This window comes from Pelophylax lessonae (assembly GCF_965119305.1).
Source record: "Pelophylax lessonae genome assembly, chromosome: 6".
Lineage (NCBI taxonomy): Eukaryota > Metazoa > Chordata > Amphibia > Anura > Ranidae > Pelophylax > Pelophylax lessonae.
In genome coordinates, this window is record NC_138773.1 from 38194052 (window position 1) to 38214720 (window position 20669).

General features: G+C 43.3%; 1 protein-coding gene across 1 annotated transcript in view; it reads right to left on the bottom strand.

The window, feature by feature from the left end:
- The window catches only part of LOC309558535 (uncharacterized protein), a gene marked incomplete at both ends in the record, with an annotated part of 302626 nt that overhangs the window by 199608 nt on the left and 82349 nt on the right, over positions 1–20669 (bottom strand). The window contains 3 exons of the mRNA XM_082261614.1: positions 11949–12299; positions 16689–16991; positions 19213–19587. Coding sequence (XP_082117740.1) covers positions 11949–12299; positions 16689–16991; positions 19213–19587 — 1029 coding nt within the window. The remainder of the gene's footprint in view (positions 1–11948; positions 12300–16688; positions 16992–19212; positions 19588–20669) is intronic.

Genomic DNA, 20669 nt, shown 5'->3' on the forward strand with positions numbered 1-20669 from the left:
GTCACGGGGGGCCAAGGGTTCAGGGGTTCAAGAAGGGCTGTAGACTAAATTCCACATTGAGTCCCACTGGTGATAGGGATCCCATCTTAAAGATCCACATCTTCTCCTTCTGGAGGAGGATCTGGTCGAAGTCTCCCCTCCTTGCAGGCAGTTTAAGAGCATAGATCCCCCTAACCCTTAGCCCCTCGGGATTGGCATCATGATTTTCTATAAAATGGAGGGGAATCGTCCTCTTATCAATTCTCTTTTTAATATCAGCGACATGTTCAAGAATGCGTGTTTTAATTTGACGTTTAGTTTTGCCAATATATGATTTTTGACAAGGACATATAATTTCATATATGACTCTCTCTGTTTGGCAATTAATAAAGTCATTGATGGTAAAACTATTTTGCCCATTACAACTTGTAAAGGTTTTTGACTTTATAACCAACTTGCACATCTGGCAATGGCCACACGAGTGACAGAGTGTATCTTTTAGATTTCTTGCCCTTTTAGCTGTAAGTAGGGGCCTGGGGCCTACTAGTTTTTCAATGAGAGGGGACACCGTAAGGACCTGCCAATGTTTTGTTAGAATTGTCCTAACTTCTTTCCATTGTGTGCCGTACTGGGTGATAATACGGGGGTATTTGTCACCGACAATCGTCACATGTGGGGTCCCTGCTTGTTGCTCACCAAGTAGGGTAGATCTTGATCTTAACCCTGCTCTTTTCCGTGCTTTCTTGATAGTACTATGAGAGTATCCCCTCTCCCTGAATCTTTGGTGCAATTGCCTTGCCTCTTCCTGGTAATCTGCCGGTTTCGAACAGTTCCTTTTATGACGTAGGAACTGCCCGACCGGTATACTATTAACCAAGTGTTTGGGATGATGACTACTTGCGGCCAAAAGTGTATTGGCCGCAGTGTCTTTCCGATAGGTTTTAGTCCTAATTTCCCCATTATCCACAGAGATAAGGAGATCAAGGAAGGGGAGACTGTTAGTGCTCGCCGTATATGTTAACCGTATATTGCGGTCATTTTGATTCAAGTCGCCCATGAATCGGTCCAACTCAGCAGGGGTACCCTTCCAGAGGAGCAGGACATCATCAATGTACCTCAGCCACATATGTGAGTGGCTGAGGTACATTGAGGATGGATAAATAACCTGCTCCTCCCAGAGGCCAAGATGGAGGCACGCGTAGGCCGGGGCCCACGGTGCCCCCATCGAGGTACCTCTAATCTGCTGATAGTACCCATTCATGAACTGAAAGGAATTATGACCCAGAAGGAATTCCAGGAGCTCGATGACAAATTCGTTGTGGGCGCCGAGCTCGGGGAATTTGCCCTCCAAGAAGTGTGTGACTGCCCTCAAACCCCACTCATGTGGGATGTAAGTATATAAACTCTCGACAACAATGCCCACCAGAAGTATATCCGGGGGGGCAGAGATCTGAGAGAGTTTACGAAGTACATCCCTTGTGTCTTGTACAAAGGATGGGAGGGCAGTCACTAACTCCTTGATAAGGGCATCGATAAACTTGCCAGTTCTTTCTAATGGGCCGCCCACTGCCGATACGATGGGTCGCCCTGGGGGATGGTCGAGCGACTTGTGCAGCTTGGGTATGATATAAAACGTAGGGATGTTATACGTTTTAACATGAAGGTAATCTGCTTCCTTTTTGGAGATGAGGCCTTCTTCTTTAGCAGTAGAGAGTTTATGGTTAAGGGCAGAGACAAGGGAGGGAAATGGACTAGCGTGAAGCTTTAAATAAGTGGTAGTGTCACTCAATTGTCTTTGGACCTCCTTAATATAATAATCCTCACTTAAAAGTACCACATTGCCTCCCTTGTCGCTGCCCTTAATTACCACATTGGGTGCCTCCACAAGTTCTTTGAGAGCTGATCTCTCTTTACTACTTAGATTATCAGATCTACCCCTTTGCCAATTTACCCTACCAAGGTCTTCCTTGACCAAATCAAGGAATACCTTGATATTTCGATGTTTTGTAAGTGAGGGCATTTTAGTCGACTTAATCGGCAGATGTGCATCTCGTCTTATCATTTCCGCTACAGATGTGTCGTCCTCAGGGCCTTGTCCCTCATCTAATAGAGATGTAAGGATCTCAACTAGTTCCGTATCATCATCAGTGAGGGGTGTCATTCTGATGTAGCACTAGCCCCATAGGGGTTGCAGATGACAGGGTTCCCCACTCCAGCCAGGCAACAAGTAGCTTCCACACTTTTTCCAGACACAAGAAACAGTATTTGAGCTTAGTTTTTATGTTTTATTAGGGGTAATAACTTGGATGGGGAATGGGAATTATGGGATGCCCAACTTGATAGCAACAAAACCAGGGACAATTTCCTCTCTATGTACAACTCCGATTGATTCTTCTCCTTTACTCTGTACAACTCTAAGATATTCTTCTCCTTTACTCTGTAAAGCTCTAATTAATTTCTCTCCTTTGGTGTGTAGAACTTTGATTCCTCTCTTAAAAGCTAACAGTCTCTGTTAGAAAAGCAAAAGCTCCATATGGAATGGGAACTCTCAGTCCCTTTAAAAAAGTAGCACAAAATGTGATAAGCTGAATCCTGGAGTACCTTTAACTCCCTTGTAGACACTGATCCAACTGCAAGAAATGCTAGCCCACCTGGCTGCTTCTCCGCCAGTCTACCCAAGTGACACTTCACCAGTCTACCCCAATGACTCTCCAGAAATCTCCCAGGGCAAGGTTAAAGAATATTTAAACACACCACTATCTTCTAGAGAGACTGGCTATATGTGGTTGTCTCTCCCCTTGTAGGTCCCTGACCATGCTGTTGTACTCATGCTGTCCTCCTTGCTCCCACTGCCTCTCAGGGAAGACTCCTTCCAAGGTTCTCCTGTTGTCAGGATCCTCCCAGATCAGCCACCTGAGGGGGTTCACCTCAAAGCCCCCTCAGCAATCAATCTCCATCTTCCACCTGACTCCCCCTGCCAGGATAACTCATCCATATTTAAGGGTTGGCTTAGCCCTATGCCAGGCTCAGTGCCCAGGCATTGGCTAAGCTCCTCTAAGTATGCAGAACAACCCTTCTAGCCTCTGCCCTTCAGCTTCCAAAACATTCTTCAACTTTCCAGAACCAGGGGGAGGCACCAGATATTTGTCTGTATGAGTCACCCAACCCTGACGTAAAGTAAACCCATGACTCAATTAAGGACTCACGGGTTTAGGCATGAGTCACAAATACATTTCTCTGCACTCACAATAGTAGCACACTAGAGGGTACCGCACTGATAAGAGATAAGAGCAGAGTGATGACTTAACTAATATTCTGCTGCATCTACTTTATCCTGTCATAGGATGTGGAAGGATCCTGACCAAGCTACATTGCTTTATCTGCTGTGGGACAAAGTGAGGTCAGGGACCTGGCTATGCTGTATGGGGGGGGGGGGGTGTATTAATGATCTGTTTGTAGGTAAAAAAGTTTACTTGTGTGTAGCACCCTCCTCGGTAGGTGCTAGAGAGAGTATAGTTTTAGATCTTTTCTGCTTACCAGAAAGATTGCCAGGTAAATCTATATTGTTCTCTGCCTACCAGAGAGCAGGATCTGCTAGTGATGTCTGCTCATGGTGCTAAGGTGCAGTTCAGTTTGCCTGAAGTGTTTCACACTGGTCCAATAGGGAGGCATATTGGACAGTGGGAGGAAACCTGACAAATGAGTGCACTGGCATTTAGTACAGTCCTGGTGATTGGCAGAGGAAAGTGCCTCGGTGCATTCTGGGATACTGTATAAATACCAAAGGCACATGTGCTTGGGGTCTTTCAGCTGGAGAGCGGGGTCCCGGAGAGAAAGGGTGGATGCCCCTCCTCTGTAGAAGTTGCCATGCGGCCTCAGGTGGTTGACCTGAGGGCTTGAGAATTAGAGAGGAGCTGAACCCAGAGGTCCTGCAGAACTGACTGGAAGGGAGACACTAGGAAGGATCAGATTCTGCATACAGTGAGCACAGATCTGTGTTAAGGGGTCTGTCCTGAGAGGGCCATCCCTTCAGCTAGAAGAGTTAGTGGAGGAGTGTCAGTCAAGGGAATGCCAGAGAGTGTCTTGAAGATAATGTAGTTGTATCAAGTCTGCTGCTGGACAGAGCAAGAAGACTTAACCCCTTCCATACACGTGGCAGTATGGTTAAAGTAGTGTGACTGCTTCCACAAGTAACCTGATGAGGCCAAGTGAGAGTTGACCTTATCAACTGTAAATAGTTCAAGTTGGAGTACCCCACTATTCCCTTCTCCTATCCAAGTTCCACAATAAAATACCAAAAACTAACACCCCTGGACTGTATTTTGAGTAACGAGCCATTGGGAGTAAGGATGAATGTGTGAACTGTCCCGAAGTGACTGAATACACGTAATCAAAGGAGGCCCAAGAAGTCATCATACAGCAAGCCCTATGGTGGGACAGTGCTACATGTGTTATTTCCGCTGTGTAATCAGCTGCTTGCCAGTAGTTCAGCTTTAAGAGATCCTCTGCATAAAATATAGTAGTTATACATTACAGTACACATAGAGAATAAAGTGATAATTAAAGTGGTTGTAAACCTCAGACATGAAATATGAATAAAACATATCTCTCTATAGTGTGTACTTGTTTTAGTCTGAAGTGTCATTGCTGGCCGCTGCTTCATTCCTCTGCTAGCAGCATGAATCTCTTCTGACAAATTTTCCTGACACCAAGAGGAAAAATGTGACAGGGGAGGACACAGCCTGTGATTAACAGCCTCAGGTCTGTTCCTGTATGCTGTGTGAAAGGGGGTGTCCCTTACCTCCAATCAGCTCTCAGAGATCTCCTCACTGATTTAACCTCAGCTCTCCTCCCCCTGCCTTTCAGAGCAGAGAGATCCTGTGTAAATTCAGCACTTTTAATAGATGTAGGGGAAAGACGTCCATAGATAAACAGGTACAACTGTTTTGATTTGTTTTATCTCTGTGTATCACCTGAGGCCAGTCACTTTACTGGGTATATGTAAAAGTTTAAAACCACTTTAGGAAGGTAAACAAAGGCAAAAAGTAGTATCCCTCCTGGGTTTTGGATGGTTCTGGCCAGTGATGTAATTCCCCAATTTGTTTACTGTTCTGCACATCTTCTTGGTTTCAGGACTGCCTGTGCCTCCTGCAAATGTGGCTTCTGACTTCTTTGCAGTGTCCTATCATCCATGTGTGCAGGGTTTGCGGTGAACACGGGCCCCCATGGTAAGGGGGCCCACTCTGCCCTGACACACACTGTACACATGGAGTAGGTAAAAATGTAGCCATACCATTTCCTTGGGCTCCATGATAGCAATCAGAGGGGCCCAAGAGGTGGAAGCATAGGTAGACGCTTTTATTTTCATCTGTTCAGCGGATGCAGCTAGAGTCGCAATTTCTGATACTAGGAGTATAGTTCTGTCACCTCAGAGACTCCAGCGGGCGGAGCTTGGTTGATGGTGCTGTGCTGTATGCTTACAGCAGTCAGTGGCATGACTGCTCCCTGCTCCCGGGTGCCCCTGCACTGTGTGTGATGACTGAACACAGAAGAAGAAGTCTTCCTTCACAGACTTTAACTGAGCTTCGGTTCTCTGTGATCTGCATCTGTCAGCTGCAAGAAAGACGTCCTCTGCTGTGTCCAGTGATTGGAGTGAGCCATTTATCAGCAGCACTGCTGAATGTGGAGATAAGCAGGGAATGTGGGTGTGCCATGGAGTTGACGCCTGTAGAAGGAGAAACACGTCGGACAGAGTAGCCGCACTCCTCACTCTGCACGGTCCGCACTGCAGGCGGCCATGCTCATCTTTACTTTTGATGTCCCACAATTAACTTGATGGATGTAAGTGCAATAATATTTTTAATAAACCAATTTGTTTGAAGATAATTCCCGATCAGTTCCTCTTTTCCCTACCTATGAGATGACACCCATATATTGAGCGAGCTTGCTGCAGTGAAACTTAGTTTCATACAGTTGGATCCTTGATGTGTATTCACTATTCACTTATGGGACTTTTCTTTAAGAATTGCTATAGTTGATTGCAATTTATGTTTACAAGGTTATTTTGTTTCACTTTGTGTTAATATTTATTGTAAATCTTTTTACATTGTCACTCAGAGACACTTTATGTTTATTTATGTTTATAAATTACTCTTTTTTTTTTTCTTTAAAGAGAGACAGTGTATACAAATTGGGCGGGATTTATTTTTTTGGGGTGGGGGGAGGGGCAGAATTACATTATTGGACCCAGGCAGCACTAAGTCTTGGGCCAGACATGGCTGCGTCTGTCAGTAAGTACAGGGGTCCTGAACCCCCAGACTGCAGACAGGTAGCCTGTCAGATGCCAGGCCGCACTGCCCTTGGGAGGAGAGAGACTGCTTGTTTACATAGGGGCTCTCACCACTATGCCAGATCGCCTCCTGTGACATCAGCAGCACATTTAATTCTCAAAGGAGGGGAACCCTATTGTCAACTGCGCATGTGCTGATTGTAGGGTTCCCTCCTTAAGAACCTAATGCCAGGTGCCTGCTGATCTGGTGGTAGCACTGGGGAGAGGCTGCATACCCATACATTGAGAGGTTTTACTGCAAAGATGAAACTGCATCTGGTGGCAGGCTACGGGTGGCAAGTGACATGTTGGATCTGGTGGCAGGCTATGGATAACAAGTGACACGCAGCATCTGGTGGCAGCCTTCAGGTGGCAAGTGACACGCTGCATCTGGTGGCAGGCTACGGGTGACAGTGGACACGCTGCATCTGGTGGCAGGCTACGGGTGACAAGTAACATGCTGCATCTGGTGGCAGGCTACGGGTGGCAAGTGACAAGCTGCATCTGGTGGCAGGCTACAGGTGGCAAGTGAAACGCTACATCTGGTGGAAGGCAACAGGTGGCAAGTGACACACAGCACCTGGTGGCAGGCGACAGTGGCAAGTGACATGCTGCATCTGGTGGCAGGCGACAATGGCAAGTGACCCTCTGCATCTGGTGGCAGGTGATGATGGCAAGTGGCATGCTGCATCTGGTGGCAGGCTTCGGGTGGAAATTGACACACTGCATCTGGTGGCTGGCTATAGGTGGCAAGTGACACGCTGCATCTGGTGGCAGATGATGGTGGCGAGTGACAATATGCACCTGGTGGCAGGCAACAGTGGCAAATGACACACTGCATCTAGTGGCAGGTGACAATGGCAAGTGACACGCTGCATCTGGTGGCAGGCTTCAGGTGGCAAGTGACACGCTGCATCTGAAGGCAGGTGATGATGGCAAGTGACAATCTGCATCTGGTGGCAGAGGACAGTGGCAAGTGACACTCTGCATCTGGTGGCAGGCTTCAGGTGGCAAGTGACACGCTGCATCTGGTGGCAGGTGATGATGGAAAGTGGCATGCTGCATCTGGTGGCAGGCTTCGGGGTGGCAATTGACACGCTACATCTGGTGGCTGGCTACAGGTGGCAAGTGACACGCTGCATCTGGTATCAGGCGATGGTGGCAAGTGACAATCTTCACCTGGTGGCAGGATACGGTGGCAAATGACACGCTGCATCTAGTGGCAGGTGACAATGGCAAGTGACACGCTGCATCTGGTGGAAGGCTTTGGGTGGCAATTGACACACTGCATCTGGTGGCTGGCTACAGGTGGCAAGTGACACGCTGCATCTGGTGGCAGGTGATGATGGCAAGTGACAATCTGCATGTGGTGGCAGAGGACAGTGGCAAGTGACACACTGCATCTGGTGGCAAGTGACACACTCAGGGCTCCCACTGATTCTGCATTATGTTGATGTAGCACTGCCCCCTAGGGAGCTGATGAGAATTACACTTCTTGGGTTACCCTGGATTACCATTAGCAACTGACAGCAGATACACGGCATTAAAAGTTTGTGGCTCAGACAATGAACAGTCCAGGGGGATTTTTTTTTTTTTTTGTGCTTTTATTGGAACTTGGCTAGGAGAAGGGATGAGTGGGATACTCCAACTTGAACTATGCACAATTCCTGAGGACAACTGACTGTAGAATGCGGCAAGGCCGCTGCTTCACCTTGCCACTGAAGTGAAGATATGTACTCTCATTTTGGTTCCTCTTTAGGGTCTAACTTGGCACCCCCTTTCTCACTATATAAATGATGATTGGTGCGCTAAACAAGAAAAAGTAACTGTAATGCTCAACTAAATAGAATGTTGACATATAAAGTAACTCTTCTTAGGTGAAATATTAATGAACAAAAATTCATCAATGATAATAAATAACAACACAAAATTGTCTTTTAAGTGATTCAAAACGAATTGAAAGTCCATCAAGTGATAAAAAAATTGTGTTCTGAAGTGATATAGTGACTGTGCTTGAGGTATTATTCCAAAAAGAGTGACTTCCGCGTGAATTAGGATCCCAACACCAGCTGCTTATCATGCTTACCAGATATATGTATCTCTTAGGCAATAAATCACCGCAAATGGCATGCAAATCCACCCTGGTGTGGCCACACAATCGAGCCTCTTACCGGATGGGACAATAGATATGCTCATAGGATATCTCCTCTGGTTCAATCAGGAAGTGGTTATTGCCTATCTACTTGGTTGTACACAGATCCCCAGGATGTGTACTCCTCTTGTTGACTCCAAGGATTACCAGATATATGTATCTCTTAGGCAATAAATCACCACAAATGACATGCAAATCCACCCTGGCCAGCTGGGCTCATTATACACTTTCAGAGGTCTCTGGATGGGACTGTGTCTTTTTTCTTAGGTCCTACCAAGGAGGGTGCTACATCGAGTTGAACTATTTAATTTTATATTATAATGTAGTAAATGAAATAATGTGATTCAATCATCCTGACACCATATTGAGCATGGTGTCAGGTTGGTTGAAGTGCAAATCCCAGCCATTCACCCGACAAATCACCCGCTGCCGAATCCCTCGCGCAACCCCCCCCCCCCCCCCCGTCTGATCCTTGGCAAAATTTGGTGCCAAAAAGGTTTGGGACCGGTTACAAAATACATACAACGCCGCTAAGTTTAAACACAACCAGCCTGGATTTTCCTCCCTCATCTTCTCCCAGAACTCTCACTCAGTGTTGTCTGATACTGCCTGTAAAATGTCTACAGGATGGAGGCAGAGCTACCACTGACAAGTGCTGGCCAGATGGGAGCTCATTGCCTGAGTTCCTGCCGGGAGGGATGCCAACTGCAGGAGTTCATTCTGAGAGAAGTGGAGGAAGAATCCAGGCCGGCGGTGTATCAACTTAGCGGGACTGTATGTATGTATTTACGTTGGCGGGGTTTGGTAAGATGCCAGGAGGGACTTGAGGAGGGGGATTGAGATGGCAAGGAGGGGGTGAGAGCAATGTCTGCAGGATGGTGAAAGGCCAGTAATGCTACTGTGTGCCAGTAGCCAGCATAAGTTTCTCCATGCGTGCCACTGCCCAGTGCCCTCTGTAGTACTGCAGCAATGACTTAGAACCATATACTTTCCTACAATCTGCACTCCTCTCCCTGCACTAACTACTCTTTGCCATACAGTCCGCACTCCTCTCCCTGCACATACTACCCACCACCATACACTCTATACTCCTCTTCCTGCACATATTACCCACCACCATACACTCTATACTCCTCTTCCGGCGCATACTACCCACCTCTATACACTCTATATTCTTCTCCTGTACATACTACCCACCACCATATACTCTGCACTCCTCTTCTGTATATACTACCTGCTGCCATAGACTCCATACTCCTCTCCTTGCACATACTACCCACCTCCGTACACTCTACACTCCTCTCCTGCACATACTACACACTACACACCTGCATACACTTCTCTCCCTGCACTTACTACCTACCTCCATGCACTCCAAACTCCTCTCCCTGCACATATTACCCCCCGCCATACATTCCGTACATTCCACACTCCTCTCCTTGCCCATACTACCCACCACCATACACTCTATACTCCTTTCCTGTATATACTACCCACCACCATACACTCTATACTCCTTTCCTGTATATACTACCCACCACCATACACTCTACACTCCTCTCCTGCACATACTACACACCTCCATACACTTCTCTCCCTGCACATATTACCCCCCGCCATACATTCCACACTCCTCTCCATGCACATACTACCCACCACCATACACTCTATACTCCTCTTCCTGCACATATTACCCACCTCTATACACTCTATATTCTTCTCCTGTACATACTACCTACCACCATACACTCCTCTCCCTGCACATATTGCAGATCACCAGTCATTAGATGTGGCTGCATTTGTTTTCTTATTCCAGGCTAAGGATATTTTCTATAGGCACAGAAAATTATATAGAATTATATAGAATCCAATGTGTCAATGTATTTTCCTGTGCACAGAACTGACATCTCACACAATGTTATCAGCTCTCTTAGCCATTTTCTGTAATGTTAAAAATACTTCCGAACATAGGTGTGTGCAGCCTATTATATTAGGGTGTGCACCCCAAAGCTCAAACACACATGCCTTTCTCTGAAGCCTCTGTTGCATAGGACAGTGAATATGAAGGGTGTTCACTGTGTTCATTTAGAAAAAGAAGGGGATGGTAAATTACATATTTACTAGCCCCTTCTGTGGCAGGCGCAGCACTACAAAGTGCCTTATGCGCTGTGGCATTAGAAAAATTGGATCTCTCTGACTTCAGTCTAACCAGACTGTCTGTTTCTCTATAAATTCCTCTAATACCGTTCTATGGAAAGCAGTAGGTTTAAAGAGCACACCAAACGCTTAAGATATCTTCTTTATTGACTTCAACTTTTCTTCATAGATAACGGTGACACTTTTGCAGCAGACAGTCCATGTACAACATGTGCTGAATACAGTCTAACAAATGGTGGATATATTTCTCTCTCTATTGCTGTTTGCTGTTTGAGTTTGTTTGCTTGGGTTTGGTTTTGAGTTGTTAGAGATGTTTGGGTTTGTTCGATAGTTTGAATTCGATATAACTTTTGAAGTTTGATAGTTTGTTTGTTTGATTTCGTGTTCGAGTTTGTTTGATTTCGTGTTCGAGTTTGGTGGAACTACAAGTGAACACATAACTAGTTCAGTATACAGCTCTAATCACATTACTAACAATAGGAACATGTATAACTGTTAATTACCTATTTTTGGCCACTTGCTTCCATAAAACTGCTCTGTGGATCTGTGTGTCTATCCACTGCTCTGTAGTGGAATGAGAGGGCTGGCTAAAGCATGAGGCTTCAGAGAAAAAATGGGTGTAAGGCTGGCTGTAATTGGCCAAGACTGTTGCTGAGCGTGAGATTGGCTGTGATTGGCCACAAACTCCTTATGGGTAATAAAGTTTAACTCTGTGCTTTCTGGTTTCAACTCTGCTGTGTCTGAGCTTACCTTGCATGCATACAAATGAATCTTACAGGCAAATTTCCTTTGCTTCTGTGAACACAACATACAATTGTTATGTGACATCCAAACATGAAATCACAGTAAATAACTGCTTTTGTCTCTCACACATAAACATATGCACTGTATTGAGGTTATTAACAGGTCTAGCTGTATATGCATGTAGGTCATATTAGCAACCTAGGACAGGTTCTAGCTGGCCAGCTACACCTTCCCCACTCTCCATCCTGAAACATCCCTCACAGCAGCTGGGGGAGAGAAAAGGAGGGAAGCCAGCAGCACTGCGGAGTGGGGGCCAACATGGGGGAAAACTAGTGCAGTAGGGGGAATCAGCACTGCACGTAGTGATTAGGGTGTGCCCAGGCACACCTGGCACACCCCCTGCACACACCTATGCTTCCAAATTATGTAATTCAGATGGAGCAGGATCTCAAGGAAACCAGGAGCCAGCAGCATAAGGGACACCGTACCTTAATAGTAAGTCTTGTCCCCTGTGTTGATTTGGATGTCTTTTATTTTGACTACGCTTTGGTCTTAAGCTTTGTGAAAGGTGAAATAAAGTGAGGTTACCTGTGTCTTTATACTGTACAATAGTGCTTTGGAGGGGTGTACCAAGACTGGGATGTTCCACTCTGCAGATAAATTCAATTCCCTTCTCTGATAGATCAGACATCTTGTAGGATAAAACCGATGTAGAAGAAAAGGTTCCGTTCTCCATTTTGTGTGATGAGATTTCTGGAATTTTGTACTTTTCAGAACTGGAAATTTCCACTAATTTCTGACTGTCCATCTTTCTCTTCAACCATTTCACAACCAAGCCGTCCGGGAAGTAGTCTGACACCCGGCACTTTAAGAGAACCTTGTCACCTTGGAAGACACTCTCTATGGGGGTGGCCTGAAGCTTTGGGTGCCAGGGAAGATCTATTATGGGAATAAAGTGGAGACACATCAGAATTAATGAAAAGAAAATTGTCTGTGAAGCCCTACCAACCTATCACATTCCCTCTGGGTGATCTCTGTACATTACAGGGATTTTAACAACCTTTGTTGCAGATTCCTACCTTTTGTTATTCTGAAGAAATCATTGTTTGTTCCTCAGTGCTAAATGAGTCTAATGGGAGTGGTTTCATAATTATCAATCAGCTGTGCACCTGCAGTTCTATAATGAGGAAAACTGCTGGGTCTGCATTCCTTTAGATGGGATTTCCTCTTGGAACTACAGTATCTCACAATGAAATTTTTGTTGCAGAGCATGCTGGAAATCTGACTTGTATCTCAGTGCAGACTTCTGGAAAAATCTGTGAGCCAATCACACAAGCAGGAAATGATGTTTCTGGGGGGCGTTCTTTATACATTCTGTTTACAGAATACTTCCAGGTAGCCATATTGCATTTGTAGAAAATTACAGCGGCTGCAGATTGAAAAGGAAAGATCATTTTAAATATTTAATTACAATTTGACTTGTGTCACAATTGTATACGCTATATTATTTTTCTGTATTTGCTATTTTTTTCTCTACAAAAGTGGAGTTACCCTTTAGGATTTTTACACAACTCATAGTCACTTTCCAGTTTATTAAAACACAACCAGTCAATGTACAGGGAAATAATTTCCTTGCAGATCATGGCATTTTATTTTTCTTGTGCAGACTATTGGGTCCTTATACTTTCACTACATTCATGGATATAATTTTATATTGCCCTTTCATACTTAGTGCATGTGAACGCGTATGTTTTATATATTAATATATAAAGATAATCATCTGTATTTTAATAGTGTTTTCCTTGTATTTACATTAATGGACTTGTGGATTTGGAAGTTATTTTATTGCATATTTTTGTAGGCCTGCACGATATTGGAAAAAAAATATATTGCAATATTTTTTTTTCAACTATATATATTGCGATATTGAGAGACCCGTACAGGGTTAATGTTACTGTAGGGATTCAGTGCACACTGCAGCCTTGTACCATATACATTACAGGGTTAATGTTACTGTAGGGTAGGGAAGTAGTGCAGCCTTCTGATTGTACAAGGGACACCTGGGACAGCCAGGGTTAATGTTACTGTAGGGATGGGATGAGTTTTGCTGCAGCCCTTCTTCTGATTGTATATACTGCACTGGGAGTCCGGGACAGCCAGGGTTAATGTTACTGACACTGTAGGGAAGGATGCTGGGAATGGATGGAAATCATGAAGCATGCAGGCAGCAGCACAGCCTTCTAAATTTTAATTTGCAGATACAGGGCAGGCCAGGGTTAATAATGGTACTCAATAGTATACTCTCAGTGACAGTCAGTGACAGTGTGGAATTGGATTATTTAGTCTCTCACTCTCGTCGGGACTCACAGTGGTAGAGGACTAGGAGCCGGTAGAAGAACACAGCCGCATACAGTGACTCTCTGCACTTCCGTGCAGCCCACACGTTCAGTCTCCGGCTCAGCCCTCAGCTAGTTTTCTCAATGGATCAATTTCTCAATGGAACAGCGAACCAACCAATCACGCCGTGAGTAGCGGCACAGCGAACCAATCAGGCGTGCAGGCACGCGTGATTGGTTAGCTGTGCAGCTGTTCACGGCGTGCTGCTCACCGCTGAAGTGTGGTACGGATGTGTCGGGCTGCTACAAGAATCACTGAGAGTCCTCCCCCCACCGAGTCCCTGCCTATGCTAAATTGCTAAATATCGTGTCCTCGACGATATGAATATCGCCCACGGACGCAGAACTATAGTCGATATCATATCGACTATCGTTCAGCCCTATTATTGAGTATATACATATTTTAATTATAATTTTTATTTAGTTATTAATATACTGTATGTGTGTGTTTTGAAGATATTATATGTGAATTGTTTGTTCATTTGTTCATGATATTTATTATAGATGTTATAGATGTACATTCATTAGGTCCTTATTTTAAGAACTTTTCACAGACACTGTCACTTGTCCTTGAATGGACATAATGACATGGTCTGTAAACAGTTTTCTTCAAAAGGAGTACCATGACTAGGGTACTAAAGATTTCTTGTCACTTTCCACTTTGACCTATACCACTCCCTCCAACCCTTTAATAACCCCGCTGACAACCAACTGGAGTTAATGGCCAAAGCAGCCTTTTATTAACCAATGTAATAAATAACATAAAACATAACGATGTGAATACAATGTAAATACAGTAGAAATGGAGCCTCAAGGTCCTTGTAGGCCTTACTAACAAGAAGAAATACCTGCGACCTACTTAAAACAGTCATCCAGCCGCAACACCACCGACTAGGAGACAACCAGTCGCAGATACCTCCATTATAACAACTGGAATTTGTACCGCAGATGGGTCCCTACCAAGTACATTTTTTAGTGCCCACAGTAACCTACAAGGACCTTGCACCATGCCATCAGCTTGATAACAATCCCCCGATCCCAATAAAGTGCTTAATCAAAAGTGGGGAGTAAAATAACAGGGCGGACGGGAGGGAAGTTTTCCCCTGGCTGATCTCCCTTCAACTGAAGATCTGTCCTCACTTCTGCCTATCTACCCCCCCTGCAACTCCTCCTATCCCTTACTTCCTCCCACTCCTGAACCAATTACAACTAAGTATTTATGCCGTATCTCACAAAAGTGAGTACACCCCTCAAATTTTTGTTAATATTTTATTTTATCTTTTCATGTGACAAACACAGAAGAAATTACACTTTGCTACAATGTAAAGTAGTGAGTGTACAGCTTGTATAACAGTGTAAATTTGCTGTCCCCTCAAAATAACTCAACACACAACCATTAATGTCTAAACCGTTGGCAACAAAAGTGAGTACACCCCTAAGTGAAAATGTCCAAATTGGGCCAAAAGTGTCAATATTTTGTGTGGCCACCATTATTTTCCAGCACTGCCTTAACTGCCTTATTTTGAGGGGACAGCAAATTTACACTGTTAGGGTCCTTTCACATGAATGATCTGATCAGATCCGCCTGTCAGTTTTTCAGGCGGACCTGATCGGATGCTCCATGCATCCCTATAGGGCAGCGGAGACCCGATCCTGTCCGTGAAAACCGGACGCATGGAAACCCTATTTTCCATCCGTCTGGCAGATCGGATTGGATGGGATCGGATGAGAATGGACAAGCTGTCATCCATCTGTTCAGTGGGGATCGGCGGATCGATCCCCCGCTGAGCAGAACGGACCCCGTCGACGGAACGGACCGTGTGAAAGGGGCCTTATACAAGCTGTACACTCACTGCTTTACATTATAGCAAAGTGTCACTTCTTCAGTGTTGTCACATGAAAAGATAATGAGGGGTGTACTAACTTTAGTGAGATACTGTGTGTATATATATATATATATATATATATATATTTTTTTTTTTTAACTATTTCTCTGTCCCACGATCCTTTACCCCTGTCATGCCGGCCCTTTGTTCATGTCTTGCTTTTTTTTTTTATTCCCGGCCTCCCTAAATAACATTCTAACACAGACATTTGACCAAAAAAATGCATTTAAAAAATATGTTGAAGAGGAATTCCAGGTATGGTGTTTTATACATAGTTATACTGGTCTAGCTTGGATCAATGTAACTACGTATGTACAGTATATACAATACCTGGCCAATGCCCCATGAAGCTGGAAATCACTAACGTAGACACCGCTACTCAAGTGACCACCACTTGCTTTTGTGTTCCATTATGAGTGGCTGGCCTGATGAATTTTAAACACAGGAGGTCGCGACCTGAATGCAAGGTCTGACTGAAAGTAAGACATTCTCTGATTGGATGAGGTAGAGCTTGACATAAGCAGCCTGCCTCTCCACCTCATCAGTCGAAGACTTTGTTCTTATTCAGAAAATGCAAAGCATTCTCTGAATGGCACCCATGTTGGGAGGTCCACCTCCTGTTGTTTACAATGCAGTAGGGCAACCGCTCAGCACGGGCCAATGGAAGCGAGTGTAGATCACTGAAGCAAAGGTGTCTACTGCAAAGGTGTCTACTACAGTGATCCCTCCTTCCAGGGGCATTGACCAGGTATGGAATATACTTAGTATACAGGGGTATACAATGTATGGTTCGCAGCAAACACACACACACATTATAGGTTGAACTAGATGGACTGATGTCTTTTTTCAACCACACTAACTATGTAACTATATAATTAGTTACAGTGGTCCAAACTAGTCTAATGTAACTATATACAAACATACCATACCTGGAATTCTTCTCTAAAACACTAACAGCTAACAAGAAAGCATCTCATGGATGAAATGTGTGGCTACATGGTAATAAGAAGGTGGTAGCTCTGTTAATCCTTGTCCTAATTCCTTACCTCTTACAGACAGTTCCTGGAATTCTGGCTCCTCCATAGATTCATGTTTCCATGTCACCATGACTTTAAATGCAGGATCTTTGAATAACTCCCCAGGAACTGTACATTTACTCTCCAGATCAAATGTGTTGCCATTATTGCTTGTATTTTCCTTGGAATGGATCTTTTCTTGAGATTTTGTACTTTTACCGGTCCAGCTGATCTCCATCTTTTCTGGATAAAATCTTTGTAAAGTAGCTGACAGCTGTACTTCTCCTTGGGGAGAAAGTGTTGACTTTACCGGCTTAATAAACTTGGGTTTGGCTGTAGAACAAAGCAATGAGTTTAGTTTAACTCAAGATGACAAAGAGAAGCAACACTTGTAACATCTCCAGGACAGGGTGTAGGGAAGATTAGTGCCCAGGAACCAATTTTAAAAATGATCAATATCTTATTTTCTAGTGAATACTGAAGCACAGAGCTGGGCACAGCTCCCAGTCAGGTATTACCTATTGCAGCTTTCATATTGAAAATACATCTACACTAGATGTGGTAAAGATTATAGGATACTTCCTCTGTTCCATTATTTTAAACCAAATTGATATGACTTGGTGAAGGTGATAAGTAAAGGCATTTATTATTCAAACATTAAAGGAAGAAATTCAAAGAGAAAAAAAAATAGACAAGAAAACATCCAAAATGTAAATGTCATTAAAAAAATCAAGTCTCCAAGGCCATAACTGATGTCACAAAACTACAACTGAATTATGTTATGAGAGTTCTGTCTATAACAGAGCAATGTCCTATAAAACAAATTCAATGTCAGTATTTGGCGTTTTGCAAGACCCAGGTAGAGCTTTATTTCTGTATTTCTTTACTGCATCTAAGGTCTTGAGGACTACTATGAATTAAACATATATGAAGCTACATGGAAGACAGTACTTCAATGATAATATCATAAAGTCCATTTTCCTTCAATTAGATACTGGGAAAAATATATTTCTCAAGTTACTTATTGGGATTTGTCTTTATTGATCCACAACAATTGAGAAGAGACTCAAATATCAAATATTAACCACATTAAGAATGCCTGCCGCAGAATTACTGTGGCAGGCAGCATCTCCTGTGTGAACTGATTTAGCCCTACGTCGGTCGCGCGGGGTGCTGGGGGCAGTGGGGACTCGATTGTCACCAGGCACTCGCAATCGCTCCCCGCTGAGAGAGAAGGACGGTCAGCTGTTGTAAACACAGCCCACCGTTCTTCTCTCTGAAATGATCACAAAGCGCCTGTAATCCTTCTATATAGGATCACAGGTCTCTGTGATCATTTCACAAGCCCATCCCCCACACAGTTAGAAAACACTTAACTCTTTGATAACCCACTAGGTTATCCCCTTCCCTGCCAATGTCATTATTACAGTGACAGTGCATCTGGTCCCCCAAAAATGTCAAACATGTCAGATAGGGGTCCAATCTGTCTGTCGCTGATCACCCCGATTACTAGTACAAAAATAAAATAAATATAAATGACATAAATCTTTCCTCTAGTTTGTAAACATGATAACTTTTGCGCAACCCAACCAAAATACACTTATTGCAATTTTTTTTTACCAAAAATATGTAGCAGAACAGAAATTGGCCTAAAAGGATGAAAATTTTAGATTTTTACATTTTTAATTTGGGAAAGTTATATATCAGAATGTGAAAAATATATATTTTTTTTTTTCAGAAATGTCGCTCTTTTTTTGTTTATAGCGCAAAATATACAGTTGTACAGGTGATCAAATACCACCAAAAGAAAGTTCTATTTGCGGTAAAAAAGGACATCAATTTTATTTTGGTACAGTGTCGTAACGCAGTGCCGAATCACAAAAAATGGCCTGGTCATTAAGGGGGCAAATCCTTCCGGCCCAGAACTGGCTAAAGTGTATATAAAGTCAAAACTTTTTTTTTTTCAATTTTGAATAGAGTATGGAAGTTTAAAAGCCCTGCCATTTTTTTTCCATCTTTGTCTCATTTGGAAATTTCCCCTTCACTTCAGGTTCTGTGGACACAGCGGGACAGGAGAGAAAATCTCTCCAAAGCAGGAGGAAGTTCCCTCTAAGTTGTCACTCCAACAAGTGCCCCCAATTATTTAAGATTTTACTTTTATTCTCCAAATCAAAATTTTGGATTTTCCCACTGACAATGGTCACAATGATTGAATTACCCCAGTGGTAACACAGACAGCATTAAAAACCTGACAGATGATCTAAGCTGAACTTCCACAATCTATCCTAAAAGATTTGACTTTAGATACACTTTAATTGTCTAGCCTTCATTTTCCACAATAATATGGTTGTTTGCATAAGGGCAGTACAGAATGTTCTTATGAATATTGACTAAAAACTGAGGATTCTGCCACCACAGACTAGAAGATAAAGAGACCTCCAAAATATGGGAGCAGGGTCTGGGAGCAATGACATATCTTAATATTTAGGTGGTGGGTAAATTAGAGGTTAGCTGTGATATAAAAGTTTGTATTATGAAAAAAATATGTATTTACCTAAAATGGACTTAGGATCACAGGTTTTCTCAATTTTTTCATTATTATCAGAAATCCTGCAGGTCACAGTGGTCCCCAGATGTCTGTATATAGAAGCAATGAAGGTCAGCTTTGTGGTTACATCATGGAGTTTTCCTTTCTTGTGACTGACAATGTTCCTTGTTACTTCGTACTCCCTGGACATTAAAGGTTCTTCCTCCTCCTTATCTATGGGTGGATTCTCAGAGACCTCAAATTTCGTGCCATCCTTAGACTGAATGACCCAAATCACTTGGACATTCCCAGTACAGTTTGAAGCTTTGCAGGACAGTGAGGTCTTCATACCATCAATCCACACAGGACCCTCAATGTCACTCATTGAAAACTTCTGAGAACCTGTTTGAAATTTAATCAGTGTGAATTATGTATATACTCTTTGCAAAGTGCACAGAACATTACTAAAGCTGACTTACTTTAGTTGACGTGGGATTTGGACCTGTAACATAACCATAGAAGGGTTTTACATATGTAGCACTACCCCCTTAGGAGCCGCTGTATTTTTGGGTCTCCCCTCTCATGCACAGCCAGGCAACAGGAAGTTTCCAGCATCCACACAGTAGACAAGAACCTGTCCAGGGTGGTTGGGTATGTTTTTAGTTTATTAGGGGATGAACTTGAATAGGCAGGGGAAGATAAGGGATGCAATTACAAAAACCCATAGGGAGAAAAAAAGAGGGGCAAGCTAAAATTTTCAACGATGCAGGAAAAGGCGGCAGACATTCAGCGTTTATATGATACAGCAGTAAGTGACTTTGTGAGACACAGGAGAGACGGAAGACTTGTGGTTGCAGGAGAGAAAGCAGTAAGTCACAGATACTCATATATTAGAACTTTTTTTTTATTTGAATTTGCTTCTGCTACTAATGTCTGTCTCCCCTATCTGCTGAAACAAAGCTAAGTCTATTTTGCTTCACTGCTAATTACAACTTTGAACGTGCAGGGCAATCTGTATGTGATTATCAGTAGTCTATCGATCAGGGGAATGTGAACAGAAACGAAGGAGCCGCGCTCTTACATCATAAAATACATATCATAGTAGTGAATAAACAATAGTGAATAGACAAATAAATAAACACATCTTTATTTAAAAATATAAAATACATAAAAATTGTGAAGTTCATATATAATCCCACACGTGAGTATAGGAAAGGTTCCTCTCTACAAGCATGCACACGGACTATACACTTACCAGACTTGATTGACCCCTATTACAGAAAGTCAAATTGCGCATATTGGAAAATCCATGATATCATACATGAGGTCACAGGAATTAATTCCCTTTCCAAACCGCTGCTCTCATCCATTTAATATGTATATAAATAGCGTATTCAAAGCTCCAGTGTTTCCATATAGAGAGGGAGAGGAAGAAACACTCTCATGGTGCATTATTTCAAATAATTTATTTAAAAAAGAAGGTT